The sequence below is a fragment of the Ruditapes philippinarum genome, unplaced genomic scaffold, assembly GCF_026571515.1.
Source record: "Ruditapes philippinarum isolate M1 unplaced genomic scaffold, ASM2657151v2 ctg163_1_1_1_1, whole genome shotgun sequence".
NCBI lineage: Eukaryota > Metazoa > Mollusca > Bivalvia > Venerida > Veneridae > Ruditapes > Ruditapes philippinarum.
In genome coordinates, this window is record NW_026861533.1 from 240,236 (window position 1) to 259,168 (window position 18,933).

General features: G+C 32.3%; 1 protein-coding gene across 1 annotated transcript in view; it reads right to left on the reverse strand.

Annotated features, from left to right (window-relative positions):
* The window catches only part of LOC132715970 (uncharacterized), a 124,126-nt gene extending 109,296 nt beyond the window's left edge, over nucleotides 1-14,830 (reverse strand). Inside the window, exons 1-8 of the mRNA XM_060699086.1 lie at nucleotides 14,758-14,830; nucleotides 13,498-13,668; nucleotides 12,417-12,523; nucleotides 11,257-11,321; nucleotides 10,058-10,206; nucleotides 8,745-8,906; nucleotides 8,328-8,421; nucleotides 1,324-1,487 (exon numbers count right to left, since the gene is read on the reverse strand). Coding sequence (XP_060555069.1) covers nucleotides 1,324-1,487; nucleotides 8,328-8,421; nucleotides 8,745-8,906; nucleotides 10,058-10,206; nucleotides 11,257-11,321; nucleotides 12,417-12,523; nucleotides 13,498-13,668; nucleotides 14,758-14,830 — 985 coding nt within the window. The remainder of the gene's footprint in view (nucleotides 1-1,323; nucleotides 1,488-8,327; nucleotides 8,422-8,744; nucleotides 8,907-10,057; nucleotides 10,207-11,256; nucleotides 11,322-12,416; nucleotides 12,524-13,497; nucleotides 13,669-14,757) is intronic.
* Between the last annotated feature and the right edge of the window lie 4,103 nt (nucleotides 14,831-18,933).

Genomic DNA, 18,933 nt, shown 5'->3' on the forward strand with positions numbered 1-18,933 from the left:
GGACGGACGGAAGGACGGACGGACAAGGGTAAATCTAAATGCCCGCCACTAACGTGGGGGCACAAAAATCAACGCGAAATAGTGATTTTTGGCAATTTTGAGATTTCCCCTCATTGCCATAGTAACAAGAAATTTAAGCATGGGCATGTTGTTACAAAGGCAATGGTCCAGTTAACATTTGTGCCAAGTTTGATTAGTATTATAGCAGTTTTTATAGTTTTATAGCAATTTGAACTTGTAACCGGACTCTTTTCAATGAAAACAACCATTTTTCACAAAATGCTCATGAAGTTATGGGTTAAACAACAACTGTCGTTTGAAACAGACAAATGCCTCCACAACCCACCCCCAACCCCGAAGCAGGGTCCAGTAGAGGAACCATGACCTTTGTCTTGTGTCAAAGGTCATGGTTACTATAAAAATAGTGTTACAAGAAAATAGGAACATTAACAAGTACTTTCCTATATTCTCAGTGAGTCATGTTATTTTGAAAAAAGCATCCATAAATGAATGACAAAGATATGACCACACACAACCATCGATGTACTATTTTGACATTCAAATATAACCTAAACTTTTAGATTGTCAACCTGGTGTTTGTGTGTGACAAATCTATTCACAATCATCATGTTTGACATACTAGTGTGACCTTGACCTTTAAACGTGACACATCATCATAATGTCTTACACATTGATGACTTAATTATCTTAAAATCAATGCAGGAATATGGCAGAATTGCTCACTGGGCACAACCATCAATGCTGATTTATGAAAAAGTTCATACCATGATTGTTGAGCTACAAATGTAACTTTTACTGTAGAGGTAGGCACATGATTCAATGTGCGACACTTCATCATTATGTCCAAAACATTTATGCAGAGTAATTTTTAAATCCATCAAGACTCAAGAAATTACACAATTATTTTTCAGCATTGGTTACATGTCACCTTAAGATCAACCTGAGGCCATTTTTAGCCTGTCACATCCCCCTTCTGGCAACCCCCTAATGTATCATTTTGATGGGGGGCCACGCAGAAAAAGTGGTCACTTGTTTAAACAACATTTCTCAAACAAAAAACAGTGTTTGGGGCCTAAATAGGGCATTTTTTCACTGTTTGAGGCCTCAAAAAAGGGGAACCAAAAGCCATCAAAACACGTCTATATGAGGGAAAAGGTTAAAATGAAATTCTTTTTTAACAGTATGATATATCTATTTTAATAACTCATCCTGGAAAAATATAGCAAAGGATAGCATTGAATTTTTCAACATCACCTTACTACTTCAACAATATATCTTTATTCGAAAATTGCAAAGACTTACATCTACAATCGAAAATCTTTGCTCTAGCTGCTATTGTATTGGATTCCTTCGGTATGGTACTGTTGATTGCAAGTCTCAAATCTCCCATAATACACTGTGTGAATTCCGTACGATCCTTGTTAAAGAAGGCAAGCACACATTTCATCTTAGTTCCATACAGTTCCCTGAAAGTGAATTAAAATGCTAGAAAATATCTTTTATATTTGTCAATATCATAAGTTATTGATTTCAAGATTCAGACACATATGAGCCGCGCCATGACAAAACTAACATAATGGGTTTGCGACCAGCATGAATCCAGACCAGCCTGCGCATCCGCACAGTCTGATCAGGATCCATGCTGTTCGCTTATCAACTCTATTGCAAGTGGAGAAACTGACATGACCAGTCTGGATCCATGCTGGTCGCAAACGCACTATGTTGGTTTTGACGTGACACGGCTCATATAATGTGTCAGACAAATAAAATTTTCCTGGATTTGTACTTAATCTCTACTGAGATCCTACATATTAACCGGACAATCAGTTTACCGGACAAAAGCTATTCCTGCTGAATAGTGCTTTATTTTTTGCTTCGATTAAAAAATCATACAATCTGAATAGTACACACACTTTCTATTTCAAAGTAAATAACAACAAAACCACTCTCAGGTAAATATTGTTGATTCTGTTCTTTATCTACTAACATGCCCTTTTGTTTACTAGTTATTTCATGACCTGGTCATGCAGCCTCCCAGGACTAATCTGTTCTGCACAGGCCCGAATATGGAGACCTTAATGGTTTTTTTTAGATAGGTTTTACTTTTAATTCTTTTCAACGTTACCTCAAGAGACAATCATAACATATTTTAATGATAATAAGTAATTTTAAATTTATTCTAAACAGTATCTCGCTGTTGTCTTTTACAAAGAAGTGCAAATTAAAAAAACATAGAAGGAAACGGTTACCCCCATGGGAGGGAAATGTAAATAAAATAGATTTTATGGCTTTTGTAACATGCTACATGATGACCAAAAGAAAACTGTATGACAAAGAACAGAATTCCATTTCAATATCAAAATGTGTCATACGTTTAAGGATCATGAAGAATCAATACATTAATCGAAGTAACAGTGTTAATTTCAATAACACCCTATATATTGGCCTCTTCATAACAGGCATCACTGCCGAATCTATCTCTCGTGACATACTGGGTTTTTCAAATATCTTAACTTTGCCATTCAATAGCCTTAGTTTTCTTGCTGATTATTAAAAGATTAATTTCAATTCACGTCTTCAAAAACTTTTGAAACACAATGTCCGGTAAATAGATTTGTTAACACAATTTTGTTCCTCTTATAATGACCTACATTAAAGACACATTATTTTGTACGGTCAAATGTTAATATCATGTTTGATAAAGGAATGTTTACGTGCATTAAGAACCCAAACTTATTTGGGTAAAATTTCATTTTTTTTTTATTTTAAATAAAAGTTACAGATAAAACAAGCAATTATCATAGTATTGCAAGCAATCCATAAGTCCCCTACCGGTAAGAGCCCAAGCAACATTCTGAAGGGCCATTGGCCATTTACTTATGTTCCTATTTTAAGTAAATTTGTGGAAAAAGTTCTTTAAAAGTGATCACAGGAAACAGTTTTTATGTACAGACAGACGGACTGAAGGACACTCTAAAGTTATTTTTTAAACATCCCTGTTATCAAAATATAACATTTTTAAAATCCTATCATGACTGAAGAATATATAATTATCAACTACACAAACTTTTCTATCTCCAACGTTTCGAGGGGTTAAACCCCTCTTTATCAAGGAGTTACTGTTTATTTTTATATAAATCACATATTTATCTTCTTACATGTCTTATCTTTAACTATGTTATGCATACAGGAAATGACGTCGTTGACGTCAACAATAAAAATTACGCAAAATATGATGATGACGTTTTCCGTCAAAATTGTTCCACTGCATAACGTTGCTCCCCTTATTTAATATTATTTATAATATTAACATAGCAAGAATTATGAAACTTATTTCATTGAAAATACATTAAAAATAATAATAATAATTATTATTATTAAAAAAAAAATTTCTACTAAAACATTCCAATAATATTTACAATAGCAAATAATTTAATAATAATAAAAATAATAATAGTAATAATCATAATAACAATGGTAATAATAATATTAATAATAATAATAATAATAATAATAATGATAATAATGATAATAATGATAACAACAATGGTAATAATAATAATGATAATAATAATAATAATTACAACAATAATAATAAAGAAAATAATAATAACCATGATGATAATAATAATCATAATAGGAAATAACCGTAACAATAATAATAAGGAAAAGAACAATGGTAATAAAAATAACAATAATGGTAATAATAATTATGATAATAATGATAATTATAACAATAATAATCATGAAAATAATAATAATCATGATAATAATAATAATCATAGTAGGAAATAACCGTAATAATAATAATCATAATAATCATAACAGCAAATAACCGTAAACTAAATAATAATAATAACAGCAATAATAATAATAAAAGGTATAATAATAATTATAATAGTAATAATAATAATAATAATAGTAATAATGACAAGCGACACGTGATAAGCAGTGTCTAACTAAAATTACCATGTTTTAGTAGTTAGAAAAATATAATTGAAAAAAAATTTAAAATTTAGATTGCAACAACGCAGTTTTACAAAAATACCGATGAATGCAATAATAACTGTCATAATATACTAACTATCAAAACAATAATAATATTGATAAATCCTTAAGTGCATATCACTATCAAATCATCTTATGAAAAATAGTAACAATATCAACAACAATACCAGCAAAGTGATTATGACGGCAACAATGATAATGATAACTCTTATTTTGTTTTGATATTTAGTCCAATAGGTGACCATGTTTGTAATTTATTTATCCAAAATTCTTCACGGATCCGCCTGTATATTGTACTTTTATTGTTATTTATTGATTCGATGATGTTGAATTTTATGTCATTTTCTGAATGGGCTGATGAATTAAAGTGGATAGACACAGGTTTGTCTCTGAATGCCCTTATATCCCAAATATGCTCTTTAACCCTCTCTTTAATGCTCCTCCCTGTTTCACCCACATATACAGGTTGATTACATTTCCCGCAACTTATCAGGTAAACTACATTCTTGGTGTTACAGTTCCCACCTCTATATATACTATAGTAGTGTCCTTGCCTTGAAATATTTCGCTCTGTGGTAGGAACATGCAGGTCTTACATCCAGGTGTATCACATGGACCACTACAACGGCTGCTCTGTATTATGCCTTTCTGTTTTTTTAGTTTTCCATGAATTAAAATGTCTCTAAAGTTTTTTGATCTTTTGTATGCTACAATTGGTGGTGACCTAAATACATCTGTCATCCTTTTAGATTTTTGCAGAATATTCATATTTTTCTTCACAATTTTGTGTGTATCTGGCAGGTAGCTTGAATATGTAAGCACTAATGGGATTCTCCCTTGGTCCATTGGTTTATTTCTCTTTTCTAATGCTTCTTTTCTGGATGTTTGGTCCGCCCTTTTGAGATGTCTGTTTATCCACTCTGTCTTGTAACCTCTACTTTTAAGCTGTTCTCCGAGGAGTGATCTTTGTTTATAATATTTGTTATCGTCACTGCATATTCTTTTCAAGCGGATTCCAAGGCCATGAGGTATAGCTTGCTTTGTATTTTCTGGGGTGGTCTGAATCTTTGTGTAGATAAATGTGATTGTCTGTTTCTTTGCTATAAAGGTCAGTTTCAATGTTTCCATTTTCTAAAATTACCAACGTATCCAAAAACTCGATTTGTTTATGGTTGTGTCGTAGCTTTATGTTTATTTTTGAATGGATGTTATTTGCATATTCTGTAAATTGCTGTAAAGTCTCTATTCCATGTGTCCAGATACCAAAGCCATCATCTATGAATCTTTTGTATATAAGTGGTTGTAACCTAAATTCTGACAACTTTCTATCCCAAATTCGCATGTATGTACAAGCATAATTTTTCCCAAGCTTTGATCCGATAGCCGTTCCATCAACCTGTATGTAATGTTTTCCATTATGCTCAAAGTTGTTGTTTTCAAGAACTAGCTGTATCATATTCAGAATCTCTTCATCAGGAATTTGTTTTGACTTGCGGTATGCTAAAGCTTCTTTGCATGCTTCTAGCCCATCATTCTTTGGTATTGATGGATATAGTTTCTCCACATCAAAGCAAAATAGTATTGCATTTTTTGGTAGATTTTTTATGTCTTTAATTTCATTAAGGAAGTGGGAGGTGTCTTTTATATAACTAGGCGTATTAATTACAAATTCATCTAATTCTTTCTCAGCTAGTTCTGCCACTCGTTCTGTCACTGTTCCAATACCACTTATGATTAGTCGGAGGGGGTTGTCTGGTTTATGTATTTTGGGATTTCCTTTTATTTGTCCTGGTCTTGGGCTGTCGGGAATTAAATACTGTGAAAGTCTTTTAGGGAGAGTTCTATCTTTATCCATTCTATTTATGAGTTTCTTTGTTGTCTTTAAAATCATTGCTGTTGGGTCTTCACTTACATGTTTATATGTACTTGCATCCTTTAATTCATTTTCAATATCTTCATTGTATTTATCAGAGTCTAGTATCACTATCCCTGATCCTTTATCTGCTGGTCTAATAACAATAGTTTCATCTTCAAGGAGGTCTTTCATCGCAATTTCTTCTAATCTAGAGATATTATGCACTACTTTTTTCTTCATACCTTTTAAGATTTCTTCTTTTACTGCATCTATATAAGCATCCAAACATTTATCTCTTCCAATATTAGGAGTGAAACAACTGTTACTTTTTTTCTTATCCCACCATTCCTCACTTACTTCATTATCATTATTATGACTGAAGAAGTTGGAGTAAAAATTACAATTTCTCAAAAAAAAAAATCTAAGTTCAAAAGGGGCATAATTCTGGAAATAGTCTTGCTAGAGTATTGAACACTCACAAATGTTGAGTGATAATAAGAAACATTTATATGAAGTTTGAAGTAGATACATTCAGAAAAAGAAGTTATTAAAAAAAAAAACAATGTTTTTTCATGAAAATTTTAAGTTCAAGGGAGGTAATTGTGATAAATTTTGTGCTAGAGTTGTAAACCTTGTCACATATGATGTGGTTGATTACAAGCAACTTATATTTAAAGTTTGAAGAAAATACCTTAGGAAATAAAGAACTTATAGTGAAAAAACTTAAAAACTAGAATCAGAAATCTTGAAATTCAGTCTATTTGTTGCCATAGCAACCAGAATTTTCAACATAGGAAGATAAAAAAGGATGTGCATAATTTCCATACTGCCATATACCCATATGTCAAGTTTCATAAACATATTTTCAGTACTTTTTGTGTTATCACTGGATCCAGGTTATGTGTAAAATTTGCCATATTTTCAGTCTATTTGTTGCCATAGCAACCAGAATTTTCAACATAGGAAGAAAAGAAAAAGACGTGCATAATCTCCATACTGCCATCAATCTATATATCAAGTTTCATAAAAATATTTTCAGTACTTTTTGCGTTATTGCGGGATCCAGGTTATGTGTAAAATTTGCCATATTTTCAGTCTATTTGTTGCCATAGCAACCAGAATTTTCAACATAGGAAGAAAAGAAAAAGACGTGCATAATCTCCATACTGCCATCTATCCATATATCAAGTTTCATTAAAATATTTTCAGTACTTTTTGTGTTATTGCGGGATCCAGTTTTGTGGACGGACGGACGGACGGACTGACTGACGGACAGACGGACGGAGGGTAAACCTAAAGTCCCCTCCGGTAAACCGGTAGGGGACTAAAAACTTCATATTTTGTCCGTTAATATGTAGGATCCCAGTATGTATGTGTTTTTACTATATAGGGAAAATCAATGACTCCCTGGGGCAGGGCCAATTTTAACCCAAGACTTAAATTTAAACAAACTTAATAGACATTCACTAGAAGATGTTCTTTGCTTGATAATTATGCTTCTTGGGTTTTTTTAAAAGAAGTTTTTTAAAAAATTTTACTACATTATTACTACTTAAAAGGAGCTAATTTCAACCCCAGAGTTTTTACTTTTATAAACTTGATAGACACTCAATATAAGATGTGTCATGCTGAATATCCCAGCTGTAGCTCTTTGAGTTTTTTCGAAGATTTTTTAATTTTTACTATATACACATAAGGAAAATCAATGACCCACTGGGGGGGGGCAATTTTGACCCCAGGGCTTTTATTTGAACAAACTTAGTAGACACTTACTAGAAGATGTTTCTTGCTAAATATCTAAGCTCTAGCTCTTTGTTTTTCCTTAAAAGAAGATTTTTTCTTCCTGTTGCCATGGCAACCATACAGATTTCTGCATGGAATTCAATTCTTTGAACAGTTTTTAAACGTGACCATTTATGAAACATTCCTGTGAAGTTTGGGTGACATTTGCATAGTGGTTTATAAGGAGATGTCATTTAAAGTAAAAGTTTTCAGACAGACGCTGGACAAATTGCTATCATTTAAAATAACCTTGTCACTTTGTGACAAATATGCTAAAACATAACAAACACACAAAAAACAATTTCTAGCTTCAACTAACCTATTATACAATAATACCATGAAATTTTAAACATTGTTTCGCCTATCATTATTTTTTTTATTTACTTCAAGTGAAAGTATGCATTTAATTTAAGCCTGATGGCAGCAACTTAATTAAATGCATGTGGCCAGTGCAGACCAAAATAGCAGCCACATTTGAGCCATTTGATCAAATTCTACACTGTTTGCCATTCAGTCAGTAAATATTTTGCCGTTTTCCCTAAAAACAATGAATGGTCTAGTCCAGATTGCAAGACGGACAAGTTCATTTAAGATATTTAGCAGGCTAAGGGTTAAAATGGTGACACAGTAAGAAGTATTAGAGAAGAGAAAAATTACTTACGAACACTCATACACGGTCAATTCCGCCAAATTTAACTGACATGATTCCAATGCATCTTTAAGTACTTCTGGATCATCACAATTTGCCAGGTTTCCTAGGGAAAAAAATGTTGCCAAACAAAAAGTGAATTTCATTTAATACAATGTACCAAAAAAAGGCTAAAAAAATTAATTGCCAGAAAGTTGAAATTAAGACAATAAAACCTTTGCCACTATAAAAGAAAGAGATCAGTCTGTTTATTTACCAACTAGGCTTTAAACTGGAAACTGACCCAACTTTAAATTTGCATTTTTGATATCCACTATCGCACAATTTCATTAATTCATCTAAAAATTTAAAAATTGAGAAATGCAAGGATGTTTCGGTAATTAACATGACAAATAAGTGAGACTGCGAAACAGAATCAACCCTTCTCACCTGCAAAAGGTGTGACACAGTTTTGCTGAAAACTTGAAAACTTGCAGCACTTCTTGTCATCATTGCACGAGAAATCATCGCAACACTGCTGGTGGTATCCGGTGCTGAGCTCGAACGAAAACCTCGGACAAGTCCCCTCTTTCTCCAGCTCAATACTTATTTCTAAAATGATGGAAACATTAAAATCACTTCATATAGGAAACAAGAAGATATGAGCCGCGTCACAACAAAACAAACATAGTGCGTTTGCGACCAGCATGGATCCTGACCAGCCTGCGCATCTGCGCAGTCTGATCAGGATCCATGCTGTTTGCTTACAAACCCTTTAACAAGTAGAGAAACTGATAGCGAACAGCATGGATCCTGATCAGAATGCGCGGATGCCCAGCCTGGTCTGGATCCATGCTGGTCGCAAACGCACTATGTTGGAATTGTTACAGCGCAGCTCATATTTACTCCGAAACATACATGGTATTGAATGACAATTTCCGAATCTCTTTATCTGAAACGTCTTGTAAACTTTACAAATAATGACTGTAAATGACTGTAGTTTGCCTTATATAATCAGTTAAATGAAAACAAACGCTATTCTTTAGCTTGCAATGTTTTGTTTACTTCAGGAATAATTGACATTTGTAACATGTATAAAAAAACAAATGATTCAATGTCCATTTAACTATACTCTAAACGGAATGATGTTCACGCGGAATAAAAAAACTTGTCAAATAAAAAGAGAATCCTTCAATTAAAACATTGCTACAGCAATATACAATAAAATATACATGGACAAAATGTGTGATACAAAAATTCTCCATTTCTTTAATAGTTTATGTCCTTCAAACTATTTTTTTAATAGTTTATGTCCTTCAAACTATTTTTTTAATAGTTTATGTCCTTCAAACTATTTTTTTAATAGTTTATGTCCTTCAAACTATTTTTTTAATAGTTAATGTCCTTCAAACTATTTTTTTAATAGTTTATGTCCTTCAAACTATTTTTTTAATAGTTTATGTCCTGCAAACTTTGCTATAATTTGCTTTGAAAGTTACTTGTTTCTCCTTTTTCTTTGATCCAAGAGGCAAAATATTAAGTTATATTCTTATTATTTTTATACCAAAAAAGTTTTTTATTTTTATTTCTTAAAGATTTTTGATTTTGTTCATTTCAACACTGCACACGGCCTATCTGTCACCTGTATTGTATAGTTATGTAAGAGAAGATTTTGAAAAAGCAGAAAGGCAACTTAGGCTAGCAAATAAAAGGATATGTAAGGAAACTGGTTTTTTTGGTTATGCCTTAAAAAAATGTCTTACCTCCATCTTTGATGTATTCAGTATATAAGGGTTTTATGTTCATGACATTCTCTTCAAAGTATCTGCCAATCATAGTGTTCATTTCGTCATCCGGAACAAAGGACGCAAAATCAAATCTCAACTCGATGTTGTCAGTTTCGGAAGACATGCTATACAATATGACAGAATGATATTATTACTTGTGACCAATTTTTACAAATTTTTTATTACATAGAGGATATTTTTTTAGTTCAATGTAAGATCAGAATATATTTCACCGAGTGAGCACCAAAAGGTATATTTCACGAGTGGCGCAGCCACAAGTGAAATATGAACTTTTGGTGTTCACAAGGTGAAATATATTTCGATCTTACACTAAACTAAACAAATTTTCTTTTTATTATATGCAAAGAAACGTTTTAAAAAGACATTAAACTTAATACTGAATGAAAAGCACTCCAAATAATATTACAACGTGACGTCATTTACGACGTCGTGGCATCATTTACGACGTAACATCATTAAGTTGGTACCCAGTACTGTGCATGCTGGTATTTCACTGAAACAACGCAAGGGGGCTTAAATTCAAAACAGTGAAATTACAAAGTGGTAATTTCACTGTTTCAAACAGTGAAATTACCAGTTTTATATCACTGATATATTTCTATAAACCACCGAAAAGCATGTAATAAATTTATTTATGTACCAAACACATACAAGTGAGTTTTATCAATCTAAACACAATAGTGACAAGTATTTATTTATAAATTGAGAACTTAAATGCAATCATGGTCCAACTATTCTCATAAGTTATATCTGCATTAATTTACATAACCTCCAAATGATGTCACCCTAAGGATGCAATCATCAGTGTATTAGACAGGTTTTCAAGCACCTGTGTAAAAAGTAGACAAGCCTGTTAATGACATACTAGAAATACACAAGATCACAAATTGTGAAATACGATAATGCAGAAAAAAACATAAGATTACAAATTGCGATATACATATAATGTAGAAAGATTTACGTGAAAGATATCTGCGTAGAAGTACTTTCAGTTTTTTAGTACGATGGCTTTCCCTAAAAAAACATTTTCTATTTTTTTTAATTCAACACCAACAGAAATGTGACCAAAAGAATTTTCTGACTGCAAACCTAAACCATTGAATGCTGGAAACCTCACTAGCAAAACAACAAAAAAGATACAAATTTAAACTAACCTCAGATCAAATTTTGGAGAGGTAGTTTTCACTTTATCACCAAGATGAGTCATCAGATTCTCCAGCTGAAAATATTGTCACATGTTTTTATTACATGAGGGCCGAGATGAACATCCCTAAAACTCCTTGACAACCTAACATTTTTGGGTTATATTTATGCAGTTGTTTCAGAAATTTGTAATATGTTGGCAATAGATGAGGTTAATGACCCAATTTTTACTTTCACATTGTCAATTTCAAACATAATCATTAGATTGGAGTTACTAAGATGACCGTAGTCATCCTCCATGGTGCACTTTGAAAATAAATTATTTAACAGGTAAGAATAAAATGTGCACAAAAATGTGAAAATGTTGGACATTGCAAGAAATATACATGACGTCTGCCACAAAATTTTGATGTGATTGAAAGTGTTATAACAAAAGTGTTGTGTGTTAAAGCACTGTACTTATTTGAAATTATAGCAAAAATATATTGTGTCCTGAGGACATACACAGCACCGCTTGCTATATAGTACTGACTAAACACTGTGTTTACACCCATTGCAGATATTAAAGATCTATTCAACTGTTAAGAATTCTCACAATGTATCAATATCTTTGATATGTATGTGCCAAAAGCATTATGCTGATGGCAGAGATTCTTTTGAGTCCAAAAATCTGAATTAAGCACCAACTGATTTTGTGATCTTCCCAAGTTGAAAAAAATGATAAATAGTTATGTACATTTTATGTAGCATAGTGTGAGAGAGATGGGATATATAGACAGAATTTGTGTGACCATCTGTTTCAAAGAACAACCTCCTCAAATCCATCTTAAACATTTTTACTGTTACAAGATATTAATCTATTAAACAATATTTTTGCAGACAATAAGCCTGACATGTGCCCATTGGCTAGCGCCTTGTCTTATATCAGCCTTGTTGCCTATAGACTAGCAATTTGTCAGATTATAAGGTTATTCCCAATACCTTCCACCTTGAATGATTGGAGGCTATCACCTGTTGGCTGCAGTGACACTATTATTTTTTTATACAAAAATTGTATCACATTAATGAATTTATTTATGTAAACTAAAAAAGTTTACTGATGATAAATGAATATGAAACTAATGTATGGCAAGTAAGATAACAAACATACAAAATTCCTGGTTAAACTTACAATATTTTTATACTTGTTATTCAGACCGATTGTGTCTTCATTCTCAGCTGAATAGTATTTATCATTCCAGGGCTCATCGACCAACAAAACAGCGGTTCTTAACATGACTGTAAAAAAAAAACATTATTGTATGAATTGCTGTATTTTCTGCATTTTTTTTTTATCAATTTATAGCTCTAACTAATCAAGAACTAAACTATGACCTTAATTTCTTATTCATAATAACTTTTCAGAAAAGAGTGAAATAAGAAAAATACTAAAATTACTATGAAATTTCTTCATTTTTATTGAAAACTCTATCACTGATTGTAGTTTTTCATTCATAAACAAAGACTAAGATATAATTTCCTAGTAAAACACATACTAGAGAACAAGTTTGTGGGAGTTTTCTATGAAAATACTACAACACTCTCTAAAATTGTTTCAAGGGCATACAAATCCTTCAGCTAATGAGAATATAAACTGTCTGCAGCAGTTAACTCCCCTGATCAGTACAGTAGCATAGCATGACCTTTGTAGAATTACTGCGGCAGGTGTTAGGACACATTGTAGAATCAAGAAGTTTTTTTTTGTTCATTCCATTCATACTGATTTCCCATTAAAAACATTATTACTTTAGTGTGAACTAAGAAAAATATTGTTAAATAATATTTCATAATTCCAATATCATCATTCTATCAGTACTTTTAAGTGCTATGATCAGTGATTGGAAATATTTTCTCAAGGGTGTTTCACATGAGCTTCAAGCTTTCATCACAATGGCACTAAAATGAACTCAGTTAATAAAATTAAACACAAATCTCTAGTGGGAAAAGTCTAAAATGAATATAGGAAAAGTCTAAAATGAATATTGGAAAAGGCTTAAATGAATATAGGAAAAGTCTAAAACTGAATATCAGAAAAGTCTAAAATGAATATTTGAAAAGGCTTAAATGAATATAGGAAAAGTCTAAAATGAATATCAGAAAAGTCTTAAATAAATATATAGCAAAAGTCTAAAAAGTATAAAATAAATATCAGATAAGTCTAAAATAAATAAGTATAAAATGAATATCAGAAAAGTCTCATATGAATATCATACTTGGATTCTTTGCTGGCCCTGTACATTTTCTACTGCATCCATCGAAGCAGCACTTGGCATCATCTTCACACTGTAGATCCGAGCCACATTCATCTGACCCTCTAGTATCTTCACACACTCTGCAATCTGATGTAGCCAGCTGCAGTGGGCAAAAGCCGTTCTTGTTGCTATCTAAATACACAATTTAAATCAAATTGTTAACTTTGAAATTTTTTAACTACAGGTTTATTTAAAACTTTTCAGCTTCAAAATTTTATCCATTCTCTCCTTTCGATTAAAATAAACATCTACTTGCTAATTTAAAACTTTTTATTCCATCAATATTTTAGAAAATCATATGTTGTTCTTTTTTGCAGGATTATTTTGTTGGTTTTGTTTTTGTTTTCTTTAACTTTTAAATACTAATTAAATTATACACATGTTATTTCAATACGATTTTTTCAGAATTGTTAATTACTATTATTTATACAATGCTTTCATGATATCTCCGATAATCAATATGGACTTGTCCTAAAAACACAAGAGCACGACTAAGATTTTAAGTTAACTAGAAATGTGTCCATAGGACACGGATGCCCTCACACGCCACTGTTCTGTCAATCTTATGACTCTAGGTCAAATATTTTTTGGACTACATGTGCCACAAGTTGAAAACTAAATATCAACAAAGGGCCATAATTCTGTTAAATTTGGTTGCAGCAAAAATTCCTTCCTTTACTACCATCTACATATTAAGGTTGTTAATCCCCGGAAGTTTAAGCAAAATCTGCCATCCGATTTAAGAGGAGTTTCGTTCACAAAAAATCTACATAGTATATAGTGAAAAAATCAACAAAGGGCCATAATTCTGTTAAATTTGGTCGCAGCGAAAATTCCTTCCTTTACTACCATCTACACATTAAGGTTGTTCATCCCTGTAAGTTTAAGCAAAATCTGCCATCCGCTTTAAGAGGAGTTGCGTTCACAAGATTTCGGGACGGACGGACAAGTGCAACGCTATATGCTCCCACTTCGTGGGGGCATAAAAAGGGACACAACACCAAAAAATGTAGTTTTCAGAATTATGACCCTTGTCAAATAACTGCACTTTGTCACGATAAGCAAGTAGGCCTGTGTATTGTCAGGGTAGAGGCGATACGATATGAGCCGCTTTACGACAAAACCAACATAGTGTGTTTGCGACCAGCATGGATGCAGACCAGCCTGCGCATCCACACAGTCTGATCAGGATCCATGCTGATCGCTTACCAACTCTATTACAAGTAGAGAAACTGATAGCAAACCCAGAAATGGATCCTGAATCAGACTCCGGATGCCCGGTGGTTGGACCCATCCTGGGCCCGCAAATGCATTATTTTTGGTTTTTTGTCTGGAGCGGCTTATATGTTTTTTCACAAAAAAGGGGAAAGGGCAATACACAAACTGGTTTGCTAAAAAGGGGGGGGACCACCAAAAAATTCTTTGGGAAGGGGAAAAAATATTTTAAAATGTTTTTTTTTTAAAACTATAAATTTTTTAAACATAAGATTTAAAATAATCCAGCCTTTTCAAATAAATAGCAGAAAAACATTTACAAGGGAAAATTTTGAAAAAATTGAAACTTTTAAGTTGTATTTCTATAAAAAAAATTCCAAAAATTATAAAAATTTAAAGTTTTTTTTTGGAAACAGTTTTTAAACATTTTTTAAAAAAAATGATCGGGTTTAAAGTTTCACAAAAAATATTTTTTCGGGGTTGAAAGTGTGTTTTGGAAAATTCAGCCCGGGAAAATGATTTTTGAATGGAAAAAAAAATAAAGCCTTATTCCACATTCATAGATTTTGTCTGGTAAACTGATTGTCCTGTTAATATGAAGGATCCTAGTACACAAGTTTTTGCATGAACACGATCATAAAAGCTTGACATTCTCTTTGAATATAGACAAACTAAAAGAACCGGTTGAACCGGGTGATGCTCCCCGAGAAGGTTTTGGACACAGGAAAGTATAAAAAAATGAACAAAGGGCAAAAACTCCAAAATTAGGCAAGGTGGAGTTATGTTTTCTTGCACTGCACTTTTCTATTCAATGAGATCTATTTATCTATAAAGTTTCCTGATGATATCTCTTAATAGTTTCAGAGTTATGTCCCGGGTAAAATTCAAAGTGTAAAAATGAACTAAGGGAAATAACTCCAAAATTAGACAAGGCTTTGTTTAGGTTCTTTAAGCATTGCAGTTCTATCCAAATGATATCTTAGCTACCTTCACAAGTTTCATGTTGATATATCTTAAATAGTTTTAGAGTTATGTCCTGGACAAAAGTCAAAAAGTAAAAATAAACAAAGGGGCAATAACTTCAAAATAAGGCACAGGCAGAGTAATGATTCTTTAGGCACTGCACTTGAGAGCTATCTATCTACAAGTTTCATGTTGAAAATATCTCTTATAATTTTAAGAGTAATGTCACGGACAAAGTTCATTTTGTGAAAATAAACAAAGGACAATAACTCAACAAGAGCACCGCTAGGCGGAGCATTATATGCCCGAAAGTGGTTTTTTTTTTTATATTAAGGATGAAGCATTTGTAAGACATTACATAAATTAAATAAAAGTTATTACCTCTTTACAATAGCAATCCTCCTATAAAGTTTGAATATTGTGGGCCAAATAGAAATTAAGTTATGCTCCGGAAACTGTTTTCAGTTTTTAAAGTTATAGTGCCCTTGACCTTTGACCTTGTGACCCCAAAATTAAATAGGGATAATTCTACCCAATATGGACAATCATCCCATGAAGTTTGAATATTGTGGGGCCAAATAGACCTTAAGTTATGCTCCGAAAACTGTTTTCAGTTTTAAAGTAATAGTGACCTTGACCTTTGACCTTGTGACCCCAAAATCAATAGGGGTCTCCTACCCAATATGAACATTCATCCTATGAAGTCAGACGGACGCCAGGGGGTATAACCCATAATATGCAACGAAATTCTTTGGGGCCCATATAAAAAGTAGGCAAGAAAAAGTTTTTCAGTCTTGTTTTCCCCCTGCAAACCTACTTAATGAGATCATCTCCCCTAAAAGGGTTTCATTTTAAAACCCCTCTTAAAACTTTTAGAATTTTAATTCCCGGGCCCCAAAAGTTAAAAAGTGTAAAAAAAAAACCCAAAAAAGGAAAAATTTAAAAAAAATTTAAAGAAAAGAAGGGGTTAAAGGGTTTTCTTGTGCACTGCAAAAACCTTTTCTAAAATGAAAATCAAATCTCCCCTTAAAAAATTTCATTTTTTGATCCCTTTCTTGTTTTTTTCAAAGTTTGTCCAAACAAAAAAAACGGACGGACGGAAAAAACGGAGGGGAGGGAAAAGGGGCGGGGCGACTATTGCCCCCCCCAAATTTTTCCGGGGAGCAAAAAAACTGGAAAAAACCTACTTTTCCCAAAAATTTAAAATCAGTGGGGTTTTGAAAAAAAACCAGGAAGCAGTCTCAAAATTTTTTTTATTTTTCGTAGTTAATATCCTGGTACAAGAGAGCTATTTTGGCTTGTTTCTCCACCTCTGTCTCCTCACAAGTATTATCATATAGTCTTATTACATTTGCCATGCAGTCCATTGCTTCCTCCCTGTTAGAAGCACTTAAAAACAAAATAAAGAAAAAATGATAATTTTTCTTGAAAATTGTTTCTGTACTAAGTGATAGAAAATTGCAAATATTACATAATTATCTGTGTTCCACAACTGTTTTTTTTTAAATAAAGAAAATTTAATATTTGATAAAAAAAAGCAAAATAGATAAATCATTAACAGGCCAATTGTAAAATTAAAGACTACTTACCAATTCAATAGGGTCTGTTATCTTTAAAAACTAATTATGAACGAAAAATAAGCACAGAGGAACTTTTAAATCAATATGTTAATATGTATGTACCTGCAAGTGTCCCTTGAGTATATTTTTTAAACTTGCCACAGGACGGGAAAAATTTTGGGTTTAAAACTTTTCAATGTCAGGGGAAAAAACAAAGGGATTTTTTATCCTCCACGAAATCCCCATGAAAATTTTATATAATTTAAAACATAAGTTCCCCAACCCCCACCCTATTCCCCATATTCACCCCTTTTGTTCTTTTCCAAAATTAACTATCCCATGTCCCATAAACTAATACTTTCCCAGTCCCAAAATAATCCATGTTTTATTCCCAAATCAAATTTTCTTGATTTATTCTTTTTTGGATGCACTTAAAAGCAGCATACCTCCAGATTTCATAATTTTCAGAAATAACTTTGGAAATGTTTCCGAAAGTAAAAAATTGTGAAGTGAACAAAGAAAGTGATTTTCACATTGCAAACCCTTTACAGCCCTTTCTTGTTAATTACCAAATAAAGGTTAAAAAATGCAAAAATGGCCCTTACTGGTTTAGTAACACAGAAGAAATATGATGATTAATACTCATTTTATTACTGCAAAATGAGACATAAATCGTAAATAGAAACATATGAATTATTGCCTTAATCTTGAATCTTTTTACTTTTCTTAAAATCTTAGAACATTTTTGTCAATTTTTTTTTTCTTGAAATATTTTGGCTCATCTGGAGGCATGCACAGAAACAACGGCTTGCCCCTGAAGGGGTTCGAACACGGGGCCAGCAATCCTTAGATTACCAGTCTGATGCATTATCCACTCAGCCACATCGCTCTCCTCAAAGGGATCTGGTAATTACATGTATATACAAACACATCTTCACTGAAATATGTCAGACACATACATGTGACGACTGAATAACATGTGACGACTGAAATTGGCCAAAACTGGATTTTCAGCTGGGTTTAGGGAATCACAACTACACCTACCTTCACATTTGGTAAATAAGTTATCATAATGTCTATGATAGAGAGCTAGGAAGAGATGTTCCTTAATCTTGTCATCTGTGCAAGTGTTTTCTGGCAGGCCTGATTTCACACAGTGGTAGAGTGCATTATAAAGTCTGCAAATATAAATTGAATTATTTGAAAAGAGTTTGATTTTCATCATTTAGTATTCTAACAGAAACTTTGATTATCAAAAAGCCCAGTTTATATTAAGTGTTCAAACAAAATTTTCATCATCAAAAAGCCCAGCTTATATCTAGTGTTCAAACAAAATTTTCATCATCAAAAAGCCCAGCTTATATCTAGTGTTCAAACAAAACTTTGATTATCAAAAAGCCCAGTATATTTTGTTTTCAAACAGAAACTTTGATCATCAAAATGCAAAAGTTCATATTTAGTATTTTAACAGAAACTTTGATTATCAAAATGCCTAGTTTACATTTGTACATTGACTAGAATTTTGATCATTTAAAAGCTTAATTAATATATTTAATTGACGACTTTGAATTTGAAAATTTGATTCATAAAAAAATTTTTTCAGTCATTTTTTCCATACCTTTGCATGTCCATTGGGTTTCATACAGGGTTCATTATCTTA